Below are 25,699 nucleotides of genomic sequence, written 5' to 3' on the forward strand. Positions count from 1 at the left end.
TAGTCTAATCCTTTCCTTGTCATTAATTTCTGCTCCCAGATCTCTACAGATTGCTGCCAAAGCTGCTTTAAAGAGCACATCTTCCTTTCATACCCGAGGGAGGGGTGAAGGACTGGGGTAGGGGGTGGAGGGGGCTGAGCGGCGCAGACCACGTGACTTCCTTCCTTCTCAGGGCGCCTGCGTGGCCAGCCTCCTAGTAACCCGTGCATCCCGCCTAACGACACCAGCGCATCGCGGTTGGCTGTCGCAGCGGCCGTGCACCTCCCGCGGGCGGTGCTGCCGGAAGCCCCTCCCGTGGCCGCGGCTCGGTGGCTGGCTGGCCGCGGCTGTCACTCCGGAGCGTTTTCCCCCGGCCGGCGCTCAGCTGGGGCGGAGGAAGAGGCGGCCTGGGCCTGCCGAGCTGTTGCAGTCTTCGCGGCTGCTATGTCCAGGGTGCACGGTGCCCTCCGCAGCTCCGTGCAGCGCTAGAGGCGGCCGAGCGCCCGCCGACGCCGCCCAGATCCCTGGTGCCACCGCTCCTCCGCTCCTCCACTCCCGCAGCTCCCGCTGCTCCTCCGGCGTCGCCTGCGAGGCCAGGCGGAGGCAAGATGAAGATGACGGTGGATTTCGAGGAGTGCCTGAAGGACTCGCCCCGCTTCAGGTAACCCTGCCCTGTCGCCCGGTGCCTCCCGGAGCCGCCTCTCCCGGCGGCGGGGCGAGAGAGCCGGTCTTGGGGAGCGGCCACTGAACCCCGGATCACTCTTCAACCCGGGGAGCATTCGCTGGTCCCGGCAGTGCCCGCCGGCTGCGGGAGCATCGACTGACCCGGGAACACCCGCCAGCCCCCGGCAGCACCACAGACCCTGGGTGCATCGTTGGCTCTCGGGTACACCCGCAGATCCTGGGTATACCGCCGACCCCGGGCATTCCAGCCAGGTCCGGGAGCACCGCGGGCCCTCAGTCCGCGCCTTCCAACGGGGCGGGCCGCAGCCTTTCGCCCGCAGTCCGAGGCGTGGCCGAGAGGGGACGTCGTCTCTTCTGCCCTGGCTCACCGCCGCCTCTCCCGGAGCCCGGGCACCGTCGCATCACTAAAGTCGCGTCCCTCTCTGGCGCTCTTCCTCTCCCTTTCCTTCCGCTGCGCGTCGGCGCCCACCTCCCCCCCCCCTCCCCTGCACGCCAGCTTTCTGGGCATCCTTGCGGGTCACTTAGTTCCTCTTCCCGCTTCTCAGCGGCCCTCGGCCGGGGAGGAGGGAGCAGGGGCCCCCGGGAAGCGTCGGCGTTGGATTCGACAGAGTCAGGGCTGCAGGGGCTGTTGAACCACCTATTCTAGCCACTCTTGACCGCCACGGTCTGCTCTGCTTTCCGTCGAAGCTTTTGGAAGAGGTGCAGGGTTGAGGCTAGACAACACAGCGTTTCTGCTTTGAGAACGGAAGTAGGAGGGCCCCGAAGATTGCATTTGTGTTCCTCTTCCCGCGGCCCGGAGGGCCCTGGATCACAGTTGGATGCTCCCAGTGGATCTGTCACAAAACTGATGTGGTGGCATTTGGATTCACATGGGCTGGCCTGCCTTCCACGTGAGAGGCGGCAGTACTGAAGGGGTCCAGAATCCGTGCTCTTTCCCTTTCGAGCATTATCGGAAACTCTGGGTTTGGAGAATGGAGCTTTTCTAGGCTGTGGTTTACAGTGTACTGGATAGGGCTGGCCTTAGGCCTAAATAAGACCTTAAAACTTCTGTTACATAGTGACATTTTAATGAAAGCTTCCTCTGAGCATTGGTGTGTGTGTGTGTGTGTGTGTGTGTGTGTGTGTGCCCACCCAGCTCCCTGCCAAGCGTGCATTGTAAATTCTTGCACCCTCTGGGAACTAGCTGTTCTCAGCCTTCTGACTGTTAATTTGGCATCCCATTCTCCTCTCCAAGAAGAGGAAAGAGACGTGTAGAATGAGGGAACTTAGAGGAAACTTAAGGACACGTTGTCTTTGCTCTTTTCTAGACGCAAGTTTTATTTGACGTTAGTGCTTGCAAGCAAACACAGCTCTGCACTTGGTTTCTTTACTGTTGTTGCCATTAGATTTTGACAGTTTTATGTTCTGGGTGAATTGAAGGACCCTGGAGACCCAAACAAATTGTTTAGGACGCTTTGGAGGTTAGCTTTCCTGACTGGGCAGCAAATGAAGTAATTTTAAAATAATACCTTGGGAAGTTTTGCTTATTTTGAAAGTTTTGCTTAGATGATTCAGCTGTTTGCGTTTGTGTGTGTTATATGTTTGTGTGTGTGTGTGTGTGTGTGTGTGTGTGTGTGTGTGTGTGTGCAGGAGTGTGTGTGAAGGCCAGAGGTAGTCACTGGGTGTCTGCCTTAGTTACTTCCCACCTTGTCTTTTGAGACAGCTCTCACTGAACCCCAGGCTTGCTGATTTGGCTAGACTGGCTGGCCAGCAGTACCTAGGGATCCTCCCATCTCTGTCTCCCTAGTGCTGGGATTATAGGTAGAGTGAGGTACCTTTTTTTTAAACATATGTTTTGGGGAATCAAGCTCAGTTCCTTTGGCTTGTGTGGCAAGCGCTTTTACCCACTGAGCAGCATCAGCTGTTTATCTTCACAGGAAGTAACAGCAGTTTTTTTTTCTTTTAAGAGACTGTAAGCTTGGTGCTTCCCTAGTTTCAGATAAATTTGATTTGGAAAAAAAAAAAGCAAGTTAAGGGAAGTGCTTTGGGTAGGCGTCTGGCCTTTGATGTTGGTTACATGTCACATGACACTTTCTTTTTTTAAAGTAACCGTTGAATATAAAAGAAGAATTAGAGATGCCAGGTTGTTTTGGCATGACGTGGTGAACTTTTTTGTTCAACTTGATTGTAATATTTGCCCTATTTTATGTAGATAGAGACTTCTAGCATATCTAGCCTCTGGCATTCCAGTTATTGTCGGCTGCAAACTGGGAACAGATACCAAGGTTCCAAGAGCTCCAGCGTCTTGTATTCATTTTGGGGCCTCGGTTGGATTTACAATAGAGAACAGTGCCAAGAAGTTGACAGCCCCGTGTTCACATAATAATTGTAGTTTTCTGGGTCTCTACTATTGTATAGATTTGTGTTATATCTGAATAGGATATTTCATTAATATTAGTTCACGTCACGTGTATACTGGATAAAATTGATTTAAGAGTGTATGTAAATTTATTGGAACTCATGTCAAAATAGAGAATCTGCGAGCTGTGAGGGTGGGTGACTGATGCCTATATGCCCATCTACCTCAGACAGTGAGGCAGGAGGATTGTGAATTGGTGGCTAGTCTAATCATCTTAGCAAAAGCCCTGTCACTTGGACCGAGGGGACGGCTCAGTGGGTAGAACACTGACGGTGTGATCCTGGGCCGAGGGGATGGCTCAGTGGGTAGAGCACAGATGGTGTGATCCTGGGCCGAGGGCATGGCACAGTGGGTAGAGCACAGATGGTGTGATCCTGGGCTGAGGGGACGGCTCAGTGGGTAGAGCACTGATGGTGTGATCCTGGGCTGAGGGGACAGCACAGTGGGTAGAGCACTGATGGTGTGATCCTGGGCCAAGGGCACGGCACAGTGGGTAGAGCACAGATGGTGTGATCCTGGGCTGAGGGGACGGCTCAGTGGGTAGAGCACTGATGGTGTGATCCTGGGCCGAGGGCACGGCTCAGTGGGTAGAGCACTGACAGCGCAGTCATTGAGGACCATTGTGTGGATCCCCAGCACACTTGTCAATGCTGAGCTGGCAATCTCAGCGCTTTGGAGGCAGAGATGGAGGCTCTGGAACACGTTGGCCAGCTAGACTAACAAGCTGCCTAGCTAGAGGAGCTGAATCAGAGCTCTGGGATCAAGTGAGAGACCCTGCCTAAATACATAAGGTGGAGAATGATGGAGGAACACCCACAGCTGGCCTTTATGTGTACCTACACGTATGTGTGTGTGCGCTTAGACATAGATACACCAACCTACGTAAATATGGACACATGCGCACCACTTCCATATACACATGCTCTGCTATTCACTACTACCAAGGAAAGCAAGAGAAATCGTGAGGGCTGGTCTCTGACTTTAATCCCTTAAAACCATCTCCCCTTTACTCACACTGGGGCTGGAGAGACAGCTCTGCTGTTAAGAGCACCAACTGCTCTCCAGGGAACCTGGGCTTTGGGCTCGATTCCTGGCTCCTACGTGTTGGCTCAGAGCTGTCTGTAACTATAGCTCCAGGAATCAGTGCCCTATTCTGGGCATGAGGCATACATGTGGTGCACAGACATACATGCAGGTCAAACATCTATACACAGAAAATAATAAGGGAACAAATTAAGGCCTGGTGGTAGTGGCGCACGCCTTTATTCCCAGCACTCAGGAGGCAGAGATCTCTGATTTTGAGACCAGCCTGGTCTACAAAGCTAGTTCTAGGACAGGACAGCCAGGGCTACATACACAGAGGAGTCCTCTCTCGAAAAACCAGGGTTGGGGGAATCAGAAGCTGTGGAGCCTCACATTAAATTTTATATTTTCAGTATTGAAGATAATTTATGTACTTATCTGCCACCAAAACCAAAAGCTTATGTTCCAAAATGTGAATTTTAACTGTATAAAAGTTCATTGAGTTTTGTAGATTTTGGGTCCTGTTAATTTTAGTGTGTGATGCTTTTATTTATTTGCAAGTTTTTAAATAATAAAGCTTATAAAATAATTCTTTCACAAAATGAATCTTTTTGGGGGGGATTTATTTTTGAGACAGGGCTTCTCTGTGTAGCCCTGGCTGTCCTGAAACTTGTTCTGTAGATGAGGCTCGCCTCAAACTCACAGAGATCCACTTCTCTCTGCCTTCCAAGTACTGGGACCAAAGGTGTGCGCCACCACTGCATGGCTCACGAAATGAATCTTACGGCATTTAAGTATGGCATTTGCGTGTAACTGCCTTGGATGCTGTAGACTTAGTGCAAAAGTCAGATCTTGTTGAGGAAAAGATTCACCACTACTCAAGGCTAAAACCTTCATTTCCCTGCTAAACTTCTGGGAAAACATGAGGGGATATGGCTGAAGTAGGGGAAAAGGATGCTGTTGCTGTGAACTTCATAATTTGAATAAACACGGTGCTTTCTCTTTCATTCCAATGCTGGGTGCTTTGATTTTTGCTGAATAGATTGGAGGGCACATTTCATTGTATAATTTTGGGTTCTATTTTTAGCTATTAAAATACCAGTCTAAACGCTTAAAGGTCAAAATCTTGTTATAAAAATCTGCAAGAATGTAAATGTATCTAAGTGTACCTTTTTTTTTTTTTAAAAGAAGGAATATTTGGGAGGCAGACTTTTAATTAATATTTACTGAAGTTTGAATTTGTGCCTGAGATTGTAATTTCTTGTTTGAATTTTCAGAACTTGTAATCCAAATTGTTTCTAGGCTTGGCATGTTGGTGGTACCACTACAATTCCCAGTACTCAGGGTGCCAGAGGCAAAAGGAGTGTGAGTTTGAGGCCAGCTAGGGCTGTGTAGTGAGACTTTGAAAAAAGAAAAGATTTTTATTTTATGTGTGTGTTTGGCCCAAATGTATGTCTGTGCATCAAATGTACCCAGTGCCTATGGCAGTCAGAAGAGGGCACTGGATTCCCTGGAACTGAGTTACAGACAGTTGTGAGCTGCCGTGTGGGTGTCGGAAATTGGACCCAGTTCTCTGGAAGAGCAGACAGCTGAGCCATTTGACTTCTTGTGCAGTACGTTTCCACTCTGATTAGTGTTCGTATACAAACATAATTACTAAGCTTTTAGACATTAGTCTTTGTCATCTTTTAGCTTTTAACCTTTAACAATATCTATTGTGCATTATTCTGAAAGTTTTGTTTTAGAGATTATAGTTCTGATTTGATCCTTGTTCAGTAAACTAGAGTAAAATCTTTTTGATTTTTTTTTTTTTTTGAGACAGGGTTTCTCCATGTATCCCTGGCTGACCTGGAGCTCACTCTGTAGACCAGACTGTAGTGCAGGTGACAGAGATCTACCTGCCTCTGTCTCCCAAGTGCTGGGTGGCAGGTGTGCACCACCGCCTGGCATAGAACAAAACATTAGACATTAATGTTAAAATGTATTAAATATTAAAAGCTAGCTGCATACTTTGACTTTGGTAATGATGTAGACTTTTAAAATGATGACTTTTTTTTGGTTTTTCGAGACAGGGTTTCTCTGTAGCTTTGGAGCCTACCCTGGAACTAGCTCTTGTAGACCAGACTGGCCTAGAACTCACAGAAATCCACCTGCCTCTGCCTCCTGAGTGCTGGGATTAAAGGCATGTGCCACCACCCACCCGGCTTAAAATGATGACTTTATAATAAAAATAATAAAAAAAAAATTGATCCAAGGGTTGTTATCTGGATGAATCTTGGTCTGGGAAACACTAAATGGGGTCATGTTGATAGCCTGGTGGTAAAGGGCGCACGTCTGATGACCTGAGTTGGCTCCTTGGAGCCCGTGTGAAGGTGGGAGGAGAGAAGGGAGTGGCTCAAAGTTGTCTTCTGACCTCCACATGTGTGCGACGGCATGCAACCCCCATTGTGTAAAGACAGAAATAAGTAGAAAATACTACATGGAAATTCTAGAAAATATGAACTAGAACATTTATGCTGTATATTGATTATTTTTTGTGTGTTTGCATGTTGTGTATGTGTTCACAGAGGTATGGGTATATGTTTATGCATTTAAGGCCATGGGCTTGGAATCTTCCTGTATTGCTCTCTACCTTATAATTTTTTATTAGTATATATTAATTATATATAACCACGGGTTAGTGGTTTCATTACTGTCTTACATGTACATAGTTGTCTTGGCCCTTCATCCGTTGCTACCCTTCCGTATCCCTCTTCCACTCCCTTTCTTGTCACAGCTGGCTCCTCTCTACCTTTGTGTCTTCTTTCGGCGACCCTTAGGGGTGCCCAAAGGCACACAGGCACCTTACCCTAGACTCCACGGCTGAAGAGAATGTCTCTCCTCCCCCAGCAACCACTAACTAACTGTAAGTCCTCAGCGAGTGCTGAGGTCTTGTGAGCCCCTCTGTTCTCGGTGACAGTCCCTGGCTTGTGCAGGTCATTCCAGTTGCTCTGCACTGAAGAGTGTAACAGCCATACCGTGCCCGAAGTCAACTATCCATATTGCTCACTCCTTCCTCTGGCTCTTAACAATCTTTCTGTTTCTTCCTTGAGCCTTAGTGGGGATGATATAGAAGGCCTCATTTCCGCCATGGTTACTTGAATTTTCATCACTGACCAATTATGAATCTCTACAGTTACCGCTGACTGCTGCAAAACAAGTTGCAGCGCTCTCTGCAGGCATCAACGTAGTTATTTTGATTGACACTTTGATGGCCACATTGTGTCCATTTAGCAGACAACAGTAGCAGTGGCCCCATCTTGGCTCTCGGGCATCTCCAGCCATAGGCTTTCCACAGTACCAGATGTGAATTTTCTCCTGTTTCCTGGGCTTCAAGTCTAATCAGCAGCTGGTTGGTTGCTCCATGACAGTGCACCGTGGGCACAGTTTGCACGGCTGGCTCGTAGGTTTGGAGGCTGGTTTACAGCTGAGCAGGACCGTTGATGGAATTTCTCCTCAGCTTTCTTCTTGTGGGCCAGCATTCTCTGGTCTTCTTAGAGTTTGATTTCTGTTTTGTGATGGGGTGTGTTTCACCTTATTTTTTTGAGGCGACTCTCTCACTGAACCTGGAGCTCATGGAGTTGGTTAAACTGGCCGACTGGCTAATGAACCCCAGGCATTCACCTGTCTCTGTACTTCCAGTACTGGTTATAGATGCTTGTTGGCATGCACGCCTTTGCTTTAGTGTTTAAGACCTGAACTCAGGTTCTCAACGCTTATGCAGCAGGTATTTTACCAACTGAGCCATGTCCCCAGGCCTGAAAAGTCATGTTTTAAAATTCGCCCTTCCAAGTAGTGTGGTGAAAAGTCATTCGTTGTCCTGCTTCATCCAGCTGGGATGTGCTGCTTCCTTTCCCAGTGGTTCACCGTATAAGCTGCCCGCCCATCAGCCACTCAACAGTCTTAGCCGGCAGATGGACTGGGTGGGATTGTAGTGTTGCGTTCAAGCAGTCTTTGTCTTTTTTATTAGTGGGCTGGAAGTGTGAGAGCCTGGTGCTGGAAGATCTAGACAAAGGAAACTGTAAAGTGCTTCATTTATGGGAAAAGGCAAAATTCTCCATGAGAAAAGGAAAAACTGGCCTTACACTGAGATTGCTAAGGTCTGCAGTATTACTGTATGACTGTGAACCATCCTCCTGAAGCTCATTTGTGTGTGGAATGTTCTGTCCCTGGCAAGCAGGGCTGTTTTGGAGGTTATGACACATTAGGAATTGGGACTGGATGGAAGTAGGTTCCTCAGGTTGTCCTTATGAAAGACCTGGTTCCCCCTTAGGGCTTTGCTTCCCGTCTACCTGTCACAAGGTGAATAGCTTCCACTGTGTCTTCTGTCACTCTGATGTTCTTGCCCATGGAGACGGGGCTGAGCAGCCATGGATGGCTCCTTGGAAATCATGAACACAAACAAACCCCTCCTCTCTTCCGGTGTTTATATCAGCGATTTTAGTCACTGCGACCTGAAACTGACTGATGCCGAATGTTGGTACCAGAGAAACAGGGCTATTTCCACGACTACCTCCTGATAGGTGCAGAAGCCTTTGGGAGCTGGTCTGAGGGAGCAATGTGGAAAAGTTTGGTGAAGTGGGCTAGCGGGACTCTTGAGTGCTTTGAACAGGTTAGTGGACATTGTGCTGGTAGCTCAGAGGACCAGACAGCTGAGAAGAATGCAGGCTCCGGGCTGAAGGGAGGCTTCTTTGGGGAACTGGAGTAAAGGCCATTGAGAATCCGATCTATATTTTGTTCATGGCTGGAGAATGAGGGAGACTGAATTAAAGGTGATGGACTAGTTATATGGCGAGAGGATTTTTAAAGCAGTTTAGGGTTCAGGGGTGGCCTAGCATTGCTGGCTGCTTTTAGCCGGGTTAAGCTGACTTCACTCACGATAAAGTGCTTCATTTAGGTGAAAAGGCAGTGAGGGCTGAGAATGAAGAGAACAGAATGACTTAAGAAACGTGCAGTGTGGTAGGAAGGCTGCAGTGGTGATGGGGCTGAAGAAGGGTCGTTCCGGAAGAGGTTAGGACAACTGAGAAACCACCAACTACAGTTAGCCCTAAGGGCTTCCTGGGAATTGGCCAGGACTCCAGCCATAGCAGGCTCAAGGGCATAAACACATAAACTCATTAAGAAACTTTCACTTGGGATGAGAGCTTTGCCCCGGCATACGGCTTGAAAAGTGCAGCCTGGGAAAGTGTTTTCCCATGATTCATTTCACTGTACTCTGCTGCTCAGGAACTCAGAGGCCAGCGCAGCCATGGTCCAAGATGGCACCACTCCAGCTGGTACAGAACTGGTCATTATCCATGTGACCTTGGTTGTAGGGTCATAGATACTTCTAACCAGATCTCAAAGAGAAGGCTGGGAGGCTGGGTAGACAACATGGGGCAGGGTGGGAGTCCACGCAGGCAGATCGTGTGGCGTTCTGAGGGTAAACACCAAGCTGCAGTGTAGACTCCAGGATGCTGGAGATAACAGCATTTTGCATTTGTTCTTTTGAGCAGTGTTGGAACTATGACTCTCGGAGCTAAGTGAGTTTGTTTGGCACCATAAAATTGTCATGAACTCTTGGAAACCAGGGGCGAGATGAGATGCCCTCCAGAAGCTTATGTGTTACATGCTTGATCCCTAAGTGGTGGCAATATTTTGGGAGGTTGTGGCAACTTTATGAACCTAGGTAGAGGAAGTAGGTACGAGGGTGTAACTTGGAAGGTCATACTTAGTTCCCGGTTCCTTCCTCTCTGCTTTGCTTCCTGCCACGTCACGTGATGAGCTGCTTTGGTGTACTCTTCCTGCTGCGGTGGGTGGATCTTGGATCTTAAATAAATCCATTCTCCTTTAAGTGGTTTCACTTAGCTCTTTGGTTACCGCAACAGGAACCATATGAATGAGTCTTCCAGCCCTAACTTTACTCACTATAGAGCGTTTCATTTAAGTGACAAAGAAAGCAGTGAGAACTGCCTGAAACTGCCTGAATATAGCCACAGGACCGTGCCCTTCTTACAGAGTGCCTTTACTCTGCGTGTGTGCATACATATACACGTATGTGAGTGTGTGTGTGCACGCGCTTGTGCGTGCGTGTGTGTGTGCGCGTATACATACGTATGTGAGTGAATGTGTGTGTGTGTGTGTGTGTGTGTGTGTGTGTGTGCATGTCTGTAGGGTCACACATACCCTGGTGCATGTATGATGGTCAGAACACAACTTGTGGGAGTCAGTTCTCTCCTGTCCTGTGGGTTCCAGGGATTGCATTCAGGTTTTTTGGTTTACTGTCAAGCTGCTAATTTACCCAATGAGAAATCTTGCTGGCACTTAATTTGTTTTTTGTTAGAGTCTCACTCTGTAGTTTATTCTGGCCTAGGACCATAGTAATCCTCCTGCCTCAGCCTTTCATGCTGGGATTCCAGGTGTGAGCTGCTACATCTGGTTAGAAAAAGACATTTTTTTTTTTGTGAGTTTTTCTTTCACCTCTCAACCAGCAGGAGTTGCAGACACTGGGCCAGTGAGAAGGCTCAGTGGGTGAAGGCACTTGCCACCAAGGCTGACAACCTGAGTTTGGCTCTCCTGAGTTGGCCTTTGCCCTCCATATGCGTACACACACATAAACAAATAAATGTAATAAAACCAAAGTCACAGATAATAACATGTAATAAGCACCTGTTACAATGGGAGAAGGCTTGTGGGTGGGACTTGAACTGGGTACAAAGTGCCAGGGCAGACAGTGTTTAACATATACGAAGACTTCAGTGGTAATCCCCTGAAACAAATCACACCAAGCCATGTGACGGCAGCTAAGAGACAGGCACACAGATTTAGGTTTGTGTTGGGGCTGAGAGTGTGCATCTGTTGATGAAGAGACTGTGGACACATTTGCAGTCGTGTTGAAGAAATTGGATTAAGGTCCCATCCAAAGCAAGTCCTCAGTGGCAAAACTAGGCTGTTCTGGAAGAAACCCAATAGAAGCGAGTGTTGAGGATCCTAAATTCTGGACGTTTGTTTCCCGTAGTCACTACCAGCACCGCTGTGCCATCCGTCTTGTCTGCCTTGGCATGCAGACATTGAACTCTCTGACACATCCCAGGAAGCAGCATGACTTTGGGAGGGCGCTCTGAGAGCGCATTCATGTTAACTTTGTTCAAAGATTTGTTTTTATTTTATGTTTGTGAGCATTTGCCTGCATGTGTGTGCATGCCCTGTGCTTGCCTGGTGCCTGAGGAGACCGGGGAGGACACGGGATGGATCATCTGGAACTGGAGTTACAGGTGGTTGTGAGCTGCCAAGTGGGTCCTCTGCAAGCCTAGCAAGTGCTTTTAACTGCCTAGCCGCCACATGACTTTAATATAGTGTATTGTTATGATAATTCTATTTTTTATTCACTATTAAAAATGATGTATTTATTTATTATGTATAATGTTCTCTCTGCATGCATGCCTGCCTGCCAGAAGAGAGCATGAGATCTCATGGCTGTAAACTGCCATGTAGTTTCTGGGAGCTGAAATCACGACCTCTGGAAGATCAGCTAATGCTCTTAACCTCTGAGCTATCTCTCTAGCTATCTCTCTAGCCCTAATACTACTTTATTATGGTTACGCTTCTATGCCTAATTTATAAATTAAACATGCAAGTAGGCATGTATCATAGGAAAAGATAGAGTATTTATAGGATTTGGTACTAGCTGCTGTTTTAGAACTCTGCTGGGGATTTGTTTTTCCTCTTTCTTTCAGTGTTAGAGGTTGGGTCTAGGACCTCACGCAAGCCGGCAAGTGCTCTGCCATTGAGCTGTACCTCAGCCCTAGCACCCAGCTGCAATAGCCATTCGGATAACAGAACAAAGTAGATCGATAAAATTCCCCTTTAAGTTGCAGGAGATCAGTAAAGGGCATTTTTAAAAAAGGGTTTTGTAAATTGGGCACATACCGTATGCCTATAGGTCCAGCTACGAGGAGGGCCAGGCAGGAGGAGGTGTCAGAAATGACGTCACAGGGAAGGGGGAGTAACTGACAGGCAGACCTGTTTGAAAGCTGGTGATGGTGAGAACACTAGGAGGAATAAATAACAATTTAATTGCGCATCTTACAAATTATGACCAGAGTATGCACTGGTTTATTTGCTCATAGGAAACTGAACCTGACAGGACTAACCATTTTGGTTTTTGTGGCATTAGCCAGAAATATGTGTAAATAAACGAAACTTTTCCTGTTGACATTTCTTCTTTTTAAAACGGTTTTTAGCTTACAGGTGTTTTGGGTTTAGCTTGTTTGAGCGTTCTGTTCCATGAGAAGCTTTAATAGTGAACTGAAAGTCCCTTTGAGTTTTTCTTTAAAGTGTTGAAAATGCAAGGAGACGGTGCTTTGGAGGTTATGTTTGTGTAGGGGTTGTGTGTGTGTGTGTGTGTGTGTGTGTGTGTGTGAGAGTGTGTGTGAAAATACCGTACCTTCATGCACTACTCTTTGCATCAGGGTCTTGTCATGGCTGTGATGAGGTCATGTGCCACCATGCCTGGCAAAGTAAAAGCACTTTCTTTTGGCAGCGCTCTGTAAATGCACCGCATCTTTAGTTCTTCTCCCTCCGTTTTTTTTTGAGCTAGGGTCTCACCATGGGGCCCAGGAGAGCCTTGAGCTTAAGATCCTCCTGCCTTTCCCACCCCTAACACCGGGATATCTAGGCATGTGCCACCGTTCTTGGTGCCTTTTTCTTTTAAAAGAAAAATTCAAATAGTCTAGGCATGATGGTGGACGCCTTAAATCTCAGCACGCAGGAGGCAGAGGCCGGTGGGTGTCTGTGAGTTTGAGGCCAGTCGGGTTTACTAGGGAGTTCCAGGCCAGCTGGGGCTACCTGGTAAGACCCTGTCTCAAACAAGAAACAAAATAAAACTACAACAACAAAAGGAAAGAAATAGTAGGAAAAGATACTAAATATCGTTTAGCCCTCTCTGCCACATCCCCACTTATGTCTACTGATATTTCTAGGTGGTAGCTGTGTTCACAATGTCTAAGCTTAGGTAATATGGTGGTTATCACTATCCTTCTATTTTTCAATGTTAAAATGTTTTATTTGGCTAATTAATAAAATTTCCCTTATATTGTTTATCGTATATATAGTGTTATCTAAAAATTGACAAGTAATAATTGTGTTTTGAGGACACAGTCTACACACACTTGTACGGACACACTAAAATTTGATCAGATCAGAGTAATTGGCATACACAATACCTCAGATATTTATCATTTCTTTGTGTTGGGAACAGTTAAAATCTTCCCTTAAATGTCATTAAACTTCACATTGTTTAATGTTGCTAACTATGGTTACCCTAAAGAGCTGTAGGACATCCGTTACTCTGCCAACTCAACTGCACCTGTGCGGGTTAACCATCCTTCCTTCATCCTGATGCAGTCTTGTGTTTTACCTAACTGTTTAGGAAATCAGATAGCTTTTCAGCTATTGTCCCTGAGCCACCTGAACCAGAATGAGATATCTGGAGGAAAAAAAATTCAAGGACTCATGCTTGTAATCTCTGACCTTGAGAGGCTGAGGCAGGGGTATTGTCTTAAGCTTGAGGTCAGCTTTGGTTATATAGTGAGTACAGAAGAGGTCAACCTGGACTGCAGAGTGAGTTCTAAGCCAGCCTGGGCTATCTAGCAGGACCCTGTCTTAAAAAGAACTAACTCACCCCTACTCCAAACACCCCCAACAACCTCACAAACAAACAGCTAATGAAATGTAGGTTTGTAAGTGGTTTTTAAAGACTGGCTGGTCTCATAATCATTTTGTAATCATAAATTATAGCACTGGAGAGGTGGAGGCAAGATCAGGATTAAAGTCTATCCTGAGCTACATAGTAAGTGCCTGGCTAGCCTTGTGCCCTGGTTTTTCTGTTCCCGAGGTGCCGCTCTAGGCCGTCCCAAGGCAGTGTGGTAGTGCTGCCACAGGTCCTCTTGTGAGGCACATTGTTGATTTGGAGACACACTTTAAATCACATCTGATTATCTGATGCTGTGTGTAACAAATCAACTGAAAGTGAGTCAAAACAACCCTTTTATTTTACTTATGATTCAGGAGTCAGAGGTTTGGAAAAGAGCCTGGCTGGCTGGCTCATCTCTGACTCATCCTCCCTAGAATCTCCTGAGATGGCCCAGGCTGGAAAATCCACTTCAGTCCATGTGTCTGTCTTGGCATCCTTGGATCCCTCTGTCTTTCCCACCCGGAATCTCATTTGTCTCTCTCTCCATGTAACATGGGCTTCTTATTGCATGTTATTGCTAGTGTAGTTGTATGTTCAAAGTAGTTTGCTTCTAAGGAATGAGAAAATTAAACGGTTGAGAGTTGCGCCTGGATTAGCAATGTTAATGTTATCATGTTCTTTTAAGGTGCTGCCCAGCTCAAGGGGGCAGAGAAATAGAGTTGCTCCATGTATGTGTGTGAACAGTCACTCCGTGTATGTGTATGTGTGAACAGTCGCTCTGTGTGTGTATGTGTGAACAGTCGCTCCGTGTGTGTATGTGTGAATAGTCACTCTGTGTATGTGTATGTGTGAACAGTCGCTCCGTGTATGTATGTGTGAACAGTCGCTCCATGTGTGTATGTGTGAACAGTCACTCTGTGTATGTGTATGTGTGAACAGTCGCTCTGTGTATGTGTGAACAGTCACTCCGTGTGTGTGTGTATGTGTGAACAGTCACTCCGCGTGTGTGTTTGTGTGAACAGCCACTCTGTGTATGTGTATGTGTGAACAGTCACTCTGTGTATGTGTATGTGTGAACAGTCGCTCCGTGTATATGTATGTGTGAACAGTCGCTCTGTGTATGTGTATGTGTGAACAGTCGCTCCGTGTGTGTATGTGTGAACAGTCGCTCTGTGTATGTGTATGTGTGAACAGTCACTACGTGTGTGTGTGTGTATGTGTGAACAGTCACTCCGTGTATGTGTATGTGTGAACAGCCACTCTGTGTATGTGTGTGAACAGTCACTCCGTGTATGTGTATGTGTGAACAGTCACTCTGTGTATGTGTATGTGTGAACAGTCACTCCGTGTATGTGTATGTGTGAACAGTCACTCTGTGTATGTGTGAACAGTCACTCTGTGAATGTGTATGTGTGAACAGTTGCTCTGTGTATATGTATGTGTGAACAGTCGCTCTGTGTGTGTGTATGTGTGAACAGTCACTCCATGTATGTGTATGTGTGAACAGTCATTCTGTGTATATGTGTGTGTGAGACGCTGGAAATGGAGCCTCTTGTCTCGTGCATGCCAGGCAAGTGCTTCACCAGCGACTTCTATCTCTAGACTTTTGTTTCGATTTTTTATCTTGACATAGGGTCTCATTTGTACAGACTGGTCTTGAGTTTACACTGTAGCTCAACAGGCCTTGAACTGTCTTCTGAATAGCTGCGATTACAGACCTATGCTCCTGCCATATTCTTCATCTTAACTGGGGGTGGCAAAGTCATGTTGGGAGCGATTGATACTGTTTTTTTGTTGCCACAGCAGAATACCTTAAAAGACAACTTGAGGAAAGAAAGAGGGGTTTCTTTTGACTCAGGTTTGAGAGGACGCAGTCCATCACAGGGGGAAGGCTTGGCAGGGGTTGTAGTGATGAGCAGTGGGCTGTGTTCCTGCCGCCCAGCTCCCGGCCGCCTGGCTAGCTTATGCCTCGAAATAACAACACACAAATTGTATTCATTTAAACACTTCCTGGCCCATTAGTTTCAGCCTCTTATTGGATAATTCTCACATCTTGCTTTAACCCATATTTAATAATCTGTGTAATACCACGAGTGGTGTCTTACTGGGAAAGATTCAGCATGTCTGACCTGGCGGCTGGCTCCATCGCGTCTGACCCAGAGAGGAGAGGCATGGCTATTGCCTGAGGCATCTGCCTCATTCCCAGCATCCTGTTCTGTCTACTCCACCCACCTAAGGGCTGGCCTATCAAATGGGCCAAGGCAGTTTCTTTATTAACCAATGAAATCAACACAAACAGAAGATTCTCCCACATCAAGGGGTATTAGGCGGCTAGTCAGGAGGAGGCAGAGACCAATGCTGGACCGTCACTCGCTGCCTTCCACCTCCAAGCCATGGGAAGGAAAGTTAAAGTGCAGCGAGGTTGGGTGAGGCCAGGGCAGTGGGTTTGCCACGTGATATCTCCCTCACTAGAAGGGGTCACCATGCCTTTGGAATCGTGAGCCGAACAACTAAAAAACTAAAAATCAAAACCTACCCACACTAAAGGAAGGGATTTTTGCCTATTAAATTGATGACTTCAAGAGTTCCCGGTACTGCCAGGCATGGTGGTGCACACCTTTTATCCCAGCACTTGGGAGGCAGAGGCAAGACCAGCCTGGTCTACATAGTGTGTTCCAGGACAGCTGGAGCTGTGTAGAGAGACCTTGTCAGTCACTGACCCCCCCCCCCCCAAAGCTAAACAAAACCAGCAGGCAAAAGGTACTGGGAAACAATTCTCACGCAGTAGGAGAGAGCGTAGTCAGTGCCTTCATGATGTATGGGGCCGTGTGCCAGGGTGCACATGAGGAGGCAGAGGATGGTGCACATGAGGAATGGCCTCTGGAGGTTGAACTCTGAACTCTGATTGCCAGGCTTGCATGGTGAAGCACCTTTACCTGCTGAGTTATTTGCTGACTCATACATCACAATTTAAAATGCATGTATTTGGGGGCCTGGAAAAATGGCTCAGTGGGTAAAGGTGCTTGCCACCAGGACTGATAGACTTGAGTCTGATCCCTGGGATCCATATGGCGGAATGGGATAGCTACCTCCTATGCAGGTTGTCCTCTGAACACACACAAAAACTACAAATAAATACAAAATGCATATTTTGATTGGTATTTTTTAATATCTGGGACTACCTTCTGAGAAATAATAGGGTGAGTGTGGTATGCACAGTCAGTGTAAACAAGGATATTTATCAGAGCATTATTTATCAAAATTATTATTTATTATTTATCAAAAATAATGCAAAATAGTATAGAACATTGGCAAAGTAGAATTTCTCTAGTTTTTAAGGTAAAATTATAAGGGCTAGGGATGTGTTTGCCTGGCATGTGCAAGGACCCTGTGTGCTGATCCCAGTCCTGCAGCGAGGAGAAGCGAAAGGAGGAGAAAGAAGAAAAGAAAAAAACCTGGCTGATGTCCATGAAAGATTTTGCATATACTAGACTTCTCCTGAATCCACTGTTTATTCCTCCCAAGCCAGCGAGGGTCTGTCAGCCCAGCTACAGAGTGAGACACAGGACAGATAGGACACACAGTTCTAATTAAGTGGTAGAGAGCGATTTTGACTTCAGTTTGGCCCTGATTCTGTGTAGAGTCTTGTCAAGACTTGGCCATCTGTGGCCTCTCAGCCTGATGGCCGTGCAGAAGTCACGCGGGACTTCTTTGTGGAATAGCCTGTGCTCAGCTTAATGCCCTTCTGTCCCGATTTTGAAATTTTGAATAATTTTTAAATAAGAGGTCATACCTGTTTCTGTTTTTGTTTTGTATTATATCTTGAAAATTATGTCACCCTTAATTTCTACCTGTGAGCTCAGCTTTTACATCTTAAAAACCTATAATCTATAAACACTATATATAGAGTTTCAGTGTCCATAAAACTAACTAGTTTCTGTATCTACCTCCCACCCCGCCTTCCCTTTTTCTGTGCCACCCTGTAACAGAGTACAACTAGCTCTCTGTAACTGTGGGTTCTATATCTATAGGCATGTATAGATACCTACCTATATCTATAGGTATGTAGAGATACCTATCTATATCTGTAGGTATGTACAGATACCTATCTATATCTACAGGCGTGTACAGATACCTATCTATATCTATAGGCGTGTACAGATACCTATCTATATCTATAGGCGTGTATAGATACCTATCTATATCTATAGGTATGTATAGATACCTACCTATATCTGTTACCACAGAGGAAAGATATTTAGAAGAGAAAATTGTGTCTGAAATAAATATGAATGAGCATTTTTCTTGTCATTGTTTCCAAATAGTATGGCAACTATTTACATGTTAAGTATTGTAAAATATATGTGTGTGTGTGTATGTGTGTGTGTAAATGTTATATACAAATATGGCATCATTTTATATCAGGGCCTTGAGCATCTGCAGAATTTGGAATTCTGCAGTAGCCAGGATGACCTCGTTTGCTCTCTGGTGCTTTGCATTAACCTTGCTAGCCCCTGCTCTAAGCCATGCATCGTTACAGTCCCATTCATGAAAACGTGAGACTGTGGCCCTCGCTTTACATGGATGATACACACTGGTGTGCATGAAAAACGTGGATCAATAGAATGCATGATATGACGCTCATAGGTTCAAACATACATGTAACAAAAGTCTGAGGTAGGGAGGAGAAAGGTTGCCCCAGGGGCCATGGTGTCACGATGAGGGGTGACATCATTGTACTGTTGTACAGTGGAGTGACTGTGGACAGTCATGTACTTATTTATGGACTTTATGTTTTGAATGTTTTCAGTATAGAGAAATAGCGAAAGTTTGAGTTGGATTTGTTTACTCTGATTTAAACACTAAACTGTATCCATGTATTAAAAGAGTACCTCTTTTGTTCAGTGGTAGTCACAGTTTTTATAGTTATTAGCCTTTGCTTTTGAAACTTGCTTCATCATGTCAGATCAAGTCAGAGCAGAACCGTCCTTCTTGTGGCTTTTGCCAGCTCCAGCATTGGTCTTTGCATGTACCCTCCTCCCCCCCAATTCCATCCTTTTCTTTCACTGTTCCTTGAAGTTTCTTTCTCTCTCCTTCAGACCTGTCTTGCGGGCATGTTTGGGCTTCCTTTTCTATGTATGATCCTAGGAATCATAAGTACGGCAGATTGTCTTACTACCACCAAAGAGTTTTGAATCCCAATCCACAGATGACACCTGGTGTGTCTTGCACAGTTTGGCTAACTTCAATGTTTGTCTTAGTACTGTTGCCAGTGGAGGACACCGGTGACGTCGCTGGTTGGCCACGGACTTCCTGGTCTGGTGATCACTGTGTTGTTGGAGATGGCTGTGATCCTCCAGCGGCCAAGAGACAGCAATGCTGGTTTCTATGTGTTGATCAAAACAGTGCTGGAAGGCTGGTGTGTGACTTTGTGAGTGACCCCTGCCAGCACACAGGAGCCTCTGGTACTCTAGGTTTGATCCCAGCACACCCCATCCCTCAAAGGGGAAACTGTTAACATAGTTTAGTTCTGAGAAATGGGAGCGTGCATTTGGACGTGTTGTGCTTCCTGTCCTGTCCTTATTCTTTTGTTTCTTGGTGGGAATCGAACCCAAGGCTCACACATGCTAGGCAGTCACTCTGCCCATTCCCATTTTATATATAATCTTTACAGAAATCAGTGCAATGAGTAGAAACCAAAACTCTTATTGGGGAAAGGTGCCCTTTCTGTTTTGTGGGTGCTGGGGTCCTGGATTCCGGTTCTCAGGTTTGTGCAGCAAGCACTTACCTGACCCACTGAGCCATTCACCCAGCCACATACTGAGGATTTTGGGCAAATTATTTTAGTGTATTATAGTATGAAACAAAAAGATACAACCTGGAACAAAATGAGCTGCACAAGTACATTCTGAAACAATATGGGGAAGTTAAACATGAAATGGGTATAAGACATTAAATTATTTTTAATATTGTATTTATTTTATAAGTTTGTTTTTTTTATATCAATTTGACATAAACTATAGCTTCAGCTTGGGAGAAGGAGCCTCAATTGGCAAATTGCCTTCATCAGATTGGGCTATGGGTGTGTCTGGGCATTTTCCTGATTGATGATTGATGTGGGAGGGACCAGCCCACTGTGGATGGTGCCCCTTCTGGGCAGGTGGTCCTGGCTTGTTTGAGAAAGCAGGCTGAGCATGGGAAGCTAGCCGCTGAACACGACACCTCTGTGGTCTTTGTTTCAGTTCCCTGGCTTCCCTGGATGATGGGCTGTAACCTGGGAGTCAAGTGAACCCTTTCCTCCCTCAGCTGCTTTTGGTCAATGTGCTTAGCATCACAACAGAGCCACAGGCTAGGGTATTTGGTAGTAGTGAGGAGATTGTGCTACAATTTATTTGTTAAAGCTGAAAGGTAATACGGTGTGGGGGATTTGCTTTAAAGTGTACGACAGTATGGGACCATATGAAACAAGTATAAGAAGTGCCAGGTGGGTGCAAGGGATACATTGTTACTGCTCTGATTTTTGTGCCCTTGACTCATTTTGTAAGGTTACAGAAGACATACTCTGACACTGCATCTTTGACACATAAAAAAAATTCAACCAGAATGTTGAATTGTATATGAAGATTTTCCCAAATGTTTATTACTTTTTCCAGAGGAGTTTTTTTTTTTTTTTTTTTTTTTGTATAAGGTTGTCAAGATGTATATGCCAAAAGTACTTATTCCTAATTATTTGTTATACAAAAAATTCTCAGCAAAAACTGTCTGTGTCTGAATCTTTTGAAAAGAGCCCAACATCTGAAGTTTGAAGTAGTTAATACTCTTTTAGTATTTATTGAACCCTCCCTCCCCGAAACAGCATGCCCCTTTAAGTATGGCAGAAATCTAGATATTACAAAAGAAACGTTCTATATGAGTTACAAACCCATTTCAATCAAAATGCCACTGGGAATTGTAGGACGTCATTGTAGCGATCTCTGGCTTGTCAATCAGCCTTTGTGTTTGCACTGTGTCCTCTCTGTGATTGCAGCACAGATGTGGCGCTGCCACCCCTTGCTGTGATTCTGGCAGGTGGAAACAATGGCCGCTCTTCTGATGGGAGTCCAGCAGCTGTGCTGTGGTCGTAGGGGCTAGAAGTGGTTATTGAAGTAAAGTGTGGCAGTATTGCAGACGTTGATTTGATCCCAAGGAGCATAACACATGAGTTGGTATCTACCCAACCCCCTCCCCCCAGTATTAAGACTGTTTCGTTATTCATTCGTTTGTTTATTTATCTGTTTGTTTCCGGTGTGCTGGGACTAACCCGCATGTGCCGCTGTACTTGTCTCGTATTTTGTTGTTTAATGGGTCACTTGAGAAGTCACCCAGGCAGTCAGATAGGCAGTTCTGAATCAGAAGTGCTTGTCACAGTCATATGGGAAACTTTTTCCAGAACACTTTTGGGTCGATTCAGATCTACTGAGTCAGAGTTTTGGGAGTGAACAAGACTCGGGCACAGATACCTTGAACAAGTTTTGTGGGCTGTTGTAAGGAGCCCTCTGGAAACTTGTTTCCCAGCTGCTCAGCCCTGAAATAACCACACAGAAACCATATTATTTAAATCACTGCTTGGTCCATTAGCTCTAGCTTCTTATCGGCTAACTCTTACATCTTAGTTTAACCCATCTCCATTAATCTGTGTATCGCCACATGGCTGTGGCTTACCAGATAAAGTTCTGGCATCTGTGTCGGGCAGGGCTACGTGTTTTCTCTCTAACTTCTCCATTCTCCCAGCATTCAGTTTAGTTTTCCCTGCCTACCTCTATTCCCTGCGCAGGCCCAAGCCAGTTTCTTTTTTTCTTTTTGTTTTTTTGTTTTTGTTTTTGTTTTTTTTTTTTTTTTTGAGACAGGGTTTCTTTGTAGCTTTATTTATTTATTTATTTATTTATTTATTTATTTATTATGTATACAATATTCTGTCTGTGTGTATGCCTGCAGGCCAGAAGAGGGCACCAGACCCCATTACAGATGTTTGTGAGCCACCATGTGGTTGCTGGGAATTGAACTCAGGACCTTTAGGAAGAACAGGCAATGCTCTTAACCTCTGAGCCATCTCTCCAGCCCCTCTTTGTAGCTTTTGAAGCCTGTCCTGGAACTAGCTCTTGTAGACCAGGCTGGCCTCGAACTCACAGAGATCCACCTGCCTCTGCCTCCCAAGTGCTGGGATTAAAGACGTGCGCCGCCACCACCACCCAGCCCCAAGCCAGTTTCTTTATTAACCAATGGTATTCACAGCATACAGAGAGGAATCCCACATCAGTGGGTCATTCTGATGTCAACCCCAAAGCACTTTTCTTTATCTTGTTAGTCTAATATTTACAGACATGGCATAATTTTCTACCTGCTTTCTATAACACTTTTCCTTATTTTGTCACGTAGAACAAATGCTTTCTTTTTTGGGTGTAGGGTTGTTTGAGACAGGGCTTCTCTGTCTGTGTAGCCCTGACTGGCCTCAAACTCACAGAGATCTGCCTGCCTCTGCATCTTGGGTGTTGGGATTAAAGACATGTGCCACCACTGCCCAACTAAACAGTGTTTTAAAGTTGAAAATCAAAATGTTTTTAACAGACAAACAAGTGATGTGTTGGCGTTTGCATTTGGCAAATCTCTCTCTCTCTCTCTCTCTCTCGCTCTCTCTCTCTCTCTCTCTCTCTCTCTCTCTCTCACACACACACACACACACACACACAGAGTCACTGTGTAGCCTAGGCTGGCCTAGAACCCCCACCCCAAGTGTTAGGATGATAGGCAGCTCTGTTGTAGCAGTGACTGTGGTTTTTTGTTTTTCCTTCTTGTTGGGTCCTAGATAGATGAGTATTACTTGTCTTTGAAGTTTGTCCCGCAATTCAACTCATTTACATGGAAATACTTTGACCCTTTAGGGTCATGAATCACTTATGTATTGGTTTTGTCAAGACAAGGTTTCTCTGTGTTACAGCCCTGGCTGTCCTGGAATTTGCTCCATATACTAGGCTGGCCTTGAACAGAATCCACCTGCCTCTACCTCCTCAGTCCTGGGATTAAGGGGAGGGGGTGTCATGAATGATTAATGTTGACTGTCACTACAGATTTTGTAGGTATTAACATAATAAAGTGATATTATTTTATATGTTATTTATACTTGATATAAATATATAATATAATTGTTTACATTCATAATATAAGAATTTTATGCCTTCAAATTTGGCATCTTGGATGAAATTAGAATGTTCCTCCAAGTTGTAACTTGAGAAAGTTTAGTCGTGAAGAAAAATACTTTGTTGATAGTTCTATATCCATTTAAAAATGACATTTATAGTTTAAAAATTAGCAAGCAAGAAAGTAATACCTGGTCAAAATGTGACTTTATGGGTGGCTTTTAACCAAACATTTAATGACGCAGAGATGTCAGTTCTCCACAGGTTAAGAAAGCAGATAAGCAGGGAGCCACTCCCCGCTCTTTCTGTAATGACTGCAACATTCCCCATACTGAGATCAGACAGTTACAAGACAGCAAACAATAGCCCTCACAGCTTGGGAAATTACAACTAATACTATGTAAAAAGGTTACGGTATGTCAAGTGGGGTTTATTACAGGGATGCGAGTTGGGTATAAAGTTCAAAGTCAATTAATGACTACATTAGCAGAGAGCAGAATCAGATGATCATCTCACGTGCTCTGGAAAATGCTTTTGACAAAACCCACTACTCCTGATAGAAGCTCAGGCAACCCTACAACTAACATATATCTGGGCAGAAACTAAATGCTTTATTCTTTAACGAGGAACAAGGTAAGTATGTGTGCTTCCACCACTGAATTCAACATGCTAGAGATTCTAGCTGGTGCCAGTGGGGCTCAGAGGAAGACGGGGGAGCAAGTAAGAGTTTTTGTTAGTAGATAACATGATCTTATATGTAGTAAAGTTGATAGAATCTACCAAAAACTGACAACAAACTCCTAAGAGTTTGTAGTAACCAAAGTTATATATACTGATATTGAATAGTTAGAAATTAAAATGTAAAAATCTCTTTTTATGTTGCTTAGCATTTCAGCATGTTAACAGAATACCTGAGATAAACAAGGAGAGACATTCAGTTTGGCTCATGGCTTTAAAAGTTCTAATCCTGTGGGCTGTGTTGTTCCTGAGTCACCAGGAGGCAGAGCATTGTGTCAGGAAGAGCAGAGTCAGTCACCTCATGGTGCCTGGGATGTGTGTCCTTAGGGACATGCGCCCTCTGACCTGCTTCCATAGTCTAGTCCCTCCTAGTCCACACTTCAGTGATGTCATCAGGTTATGAATCTGCAGTGCACCGATCCATTCTTGATGAGGTCACATCCCTAAAGCACTATTAACTGGGGTCCAGCTTTTAACTCCTCTTAACACCTGTTGGGTAGAAATTTCCTAGCCAAACCAGCACCTTTAGAATGACATTGCAAGCATAAGATGCAAAGAGTAAGACTTGCAAATCCCAATTTATAAGCATTGCTGAGAAAATTCAGGAGAGACACACCATGGTTATGAGTGAAAGATGAAATTTTGTTAATGTATGTTTTTAAAATTTATTGTCTAGAGAGATGACTCAGTAGTTAAGAGCACTGACTGCTCTTCCAGAGGACCTGGGTTCAATTCCCAGCACCCACATGGCAGCTCACAGCTGTCTGTAACTCCAGTTCCAGAGGGCCTGACACCCTCACACAGACAAGCTTGCAAGCTTAGTTGGAAAAGATGCCTGCCATTGAAGCACGAGGACCCAAGTTTGGATTCCCAGTACCCACATAGAAAGCTGGGTGCCGTGCAGTAGCCATGCCTGCGGTCCCATTGCTGGGGAGGCAGAAACTGGCAGATCTCTGGAGCCTATTGGGATGGGTGAGCTCCAGGTTTGTGAGAGATCCTGCCTCAAAATAAGGTGGGAGCGGTAGAGGGAGACACCTGACATGTCTGCATGCCCATGCACAAGTACGCCTCCCTGCAGAAATCATGTATCCATGCAAAGATTTTTGTGGGAATATTCCTAGTAGATTTTTTTTTAAATAAAAGCTAAAAAACTGGAAAGAGTCCACATCTCTGTTGTGTGGTGAATGTATAAACAAACGGGTATCTCCAAGATGGAATATATCACTCAACAGTGGAAGAACATTGTACTGTCTACACCATGGCTGAATCACAGCATAAGTGTGCAGAATGACGGAACCCCAACCACAAAGAGTACATGTTAATTTTATTTCTTGAGCATTGTCAGAAACTTAAATTTATGTGTCCTGGGCAGAGATGGGAGACAAAGAGTCTAACAGGGCCTAAGGAAACTTTTGGAGTGTTCTAGTTAAGTTCATTATTAAATTTTGTGGGTTTGTGAATGTATATTGTTGGGTCCAAGGGGGTCAGGCAAAGATGGGGGGCAGACCACCAAAGTCTAGTAAACCAGAAGCAAACTTTATTCCAGGAAAAATAAAAAATAAAAAAAAAACATCTCCGTGGGGCACAGAAAGCTTACCAGTTAGCCGAGACCACAGCCGGAGATGGACTTGTAAGGCTGTGGCAAAGGATGGTTTCCAAACTCCCCCTTTTTATAGCAAGAAGCAACAAGTATTAGGCATGAACAAAGGAATTTTTACAATTTCGAAGTAAACGCAGATACAAATTGCCCTTCTCTGCAATTTCCATTAATAGAGCTTTTTAGTTAAACTAGTGTTTGTATTTTAGGTCATTGTTTTCTTCTGACACTTTTTGATGGTGTTTAACCAAAGCTCCACACGTGCCTGATACTGCCAGTTTTGTGGAGCAGGGAAGGGTATGGGAAAATGCACAACCAAAAAGTCAGGTACAACCCATCATTTAGAAGTTAACTCAGCTCACATCAATTGCCGGTTATGAGTGGCCAGGGTTATC

General features: G+C 45.2%; 1 protein-coding gene across 2 annotated transcripts in view; it reads left to right on the forward strand.

Annotated features, from left to right (window-relative positions):
- The first annotated feature begins 336 nt into the window (after positions 1-336).
- Acap2 (ArfGAP with coiled-coil, ankyrin repeat and PH domains 2) overlaps positions 337-25,699 on the forward strand; it is a 117,872-nt gene continuing 92,509 nt past the window's right edge. For both annotated transcript variants that reach the window (XM_038345048.1, XM_038345049.1), the window contains exon 1: positions 337-640. In XM_038345048.1, the coding sequence (XP_038200976.1) occupies positions 588-640 (53 nt within the window). In that variant the 5' untranslated portion in view covers positions 337-587. The remainder of the gene's footprint in view (positions 641-25,699) is intronic.

Source organism: Arvicola amphibius, chromosome 10 (genome assembly GCF_903992535.2).
Source record: "Arvicola amphibius chromosome 10, mArvAmp1.2, whole genome shotgun sequence".
NCBI lineage: Eukaryota > Metazoa > Chordata > Mammalia > Rodentia > Cricetidae > Arvicola > Arvicola amphibius.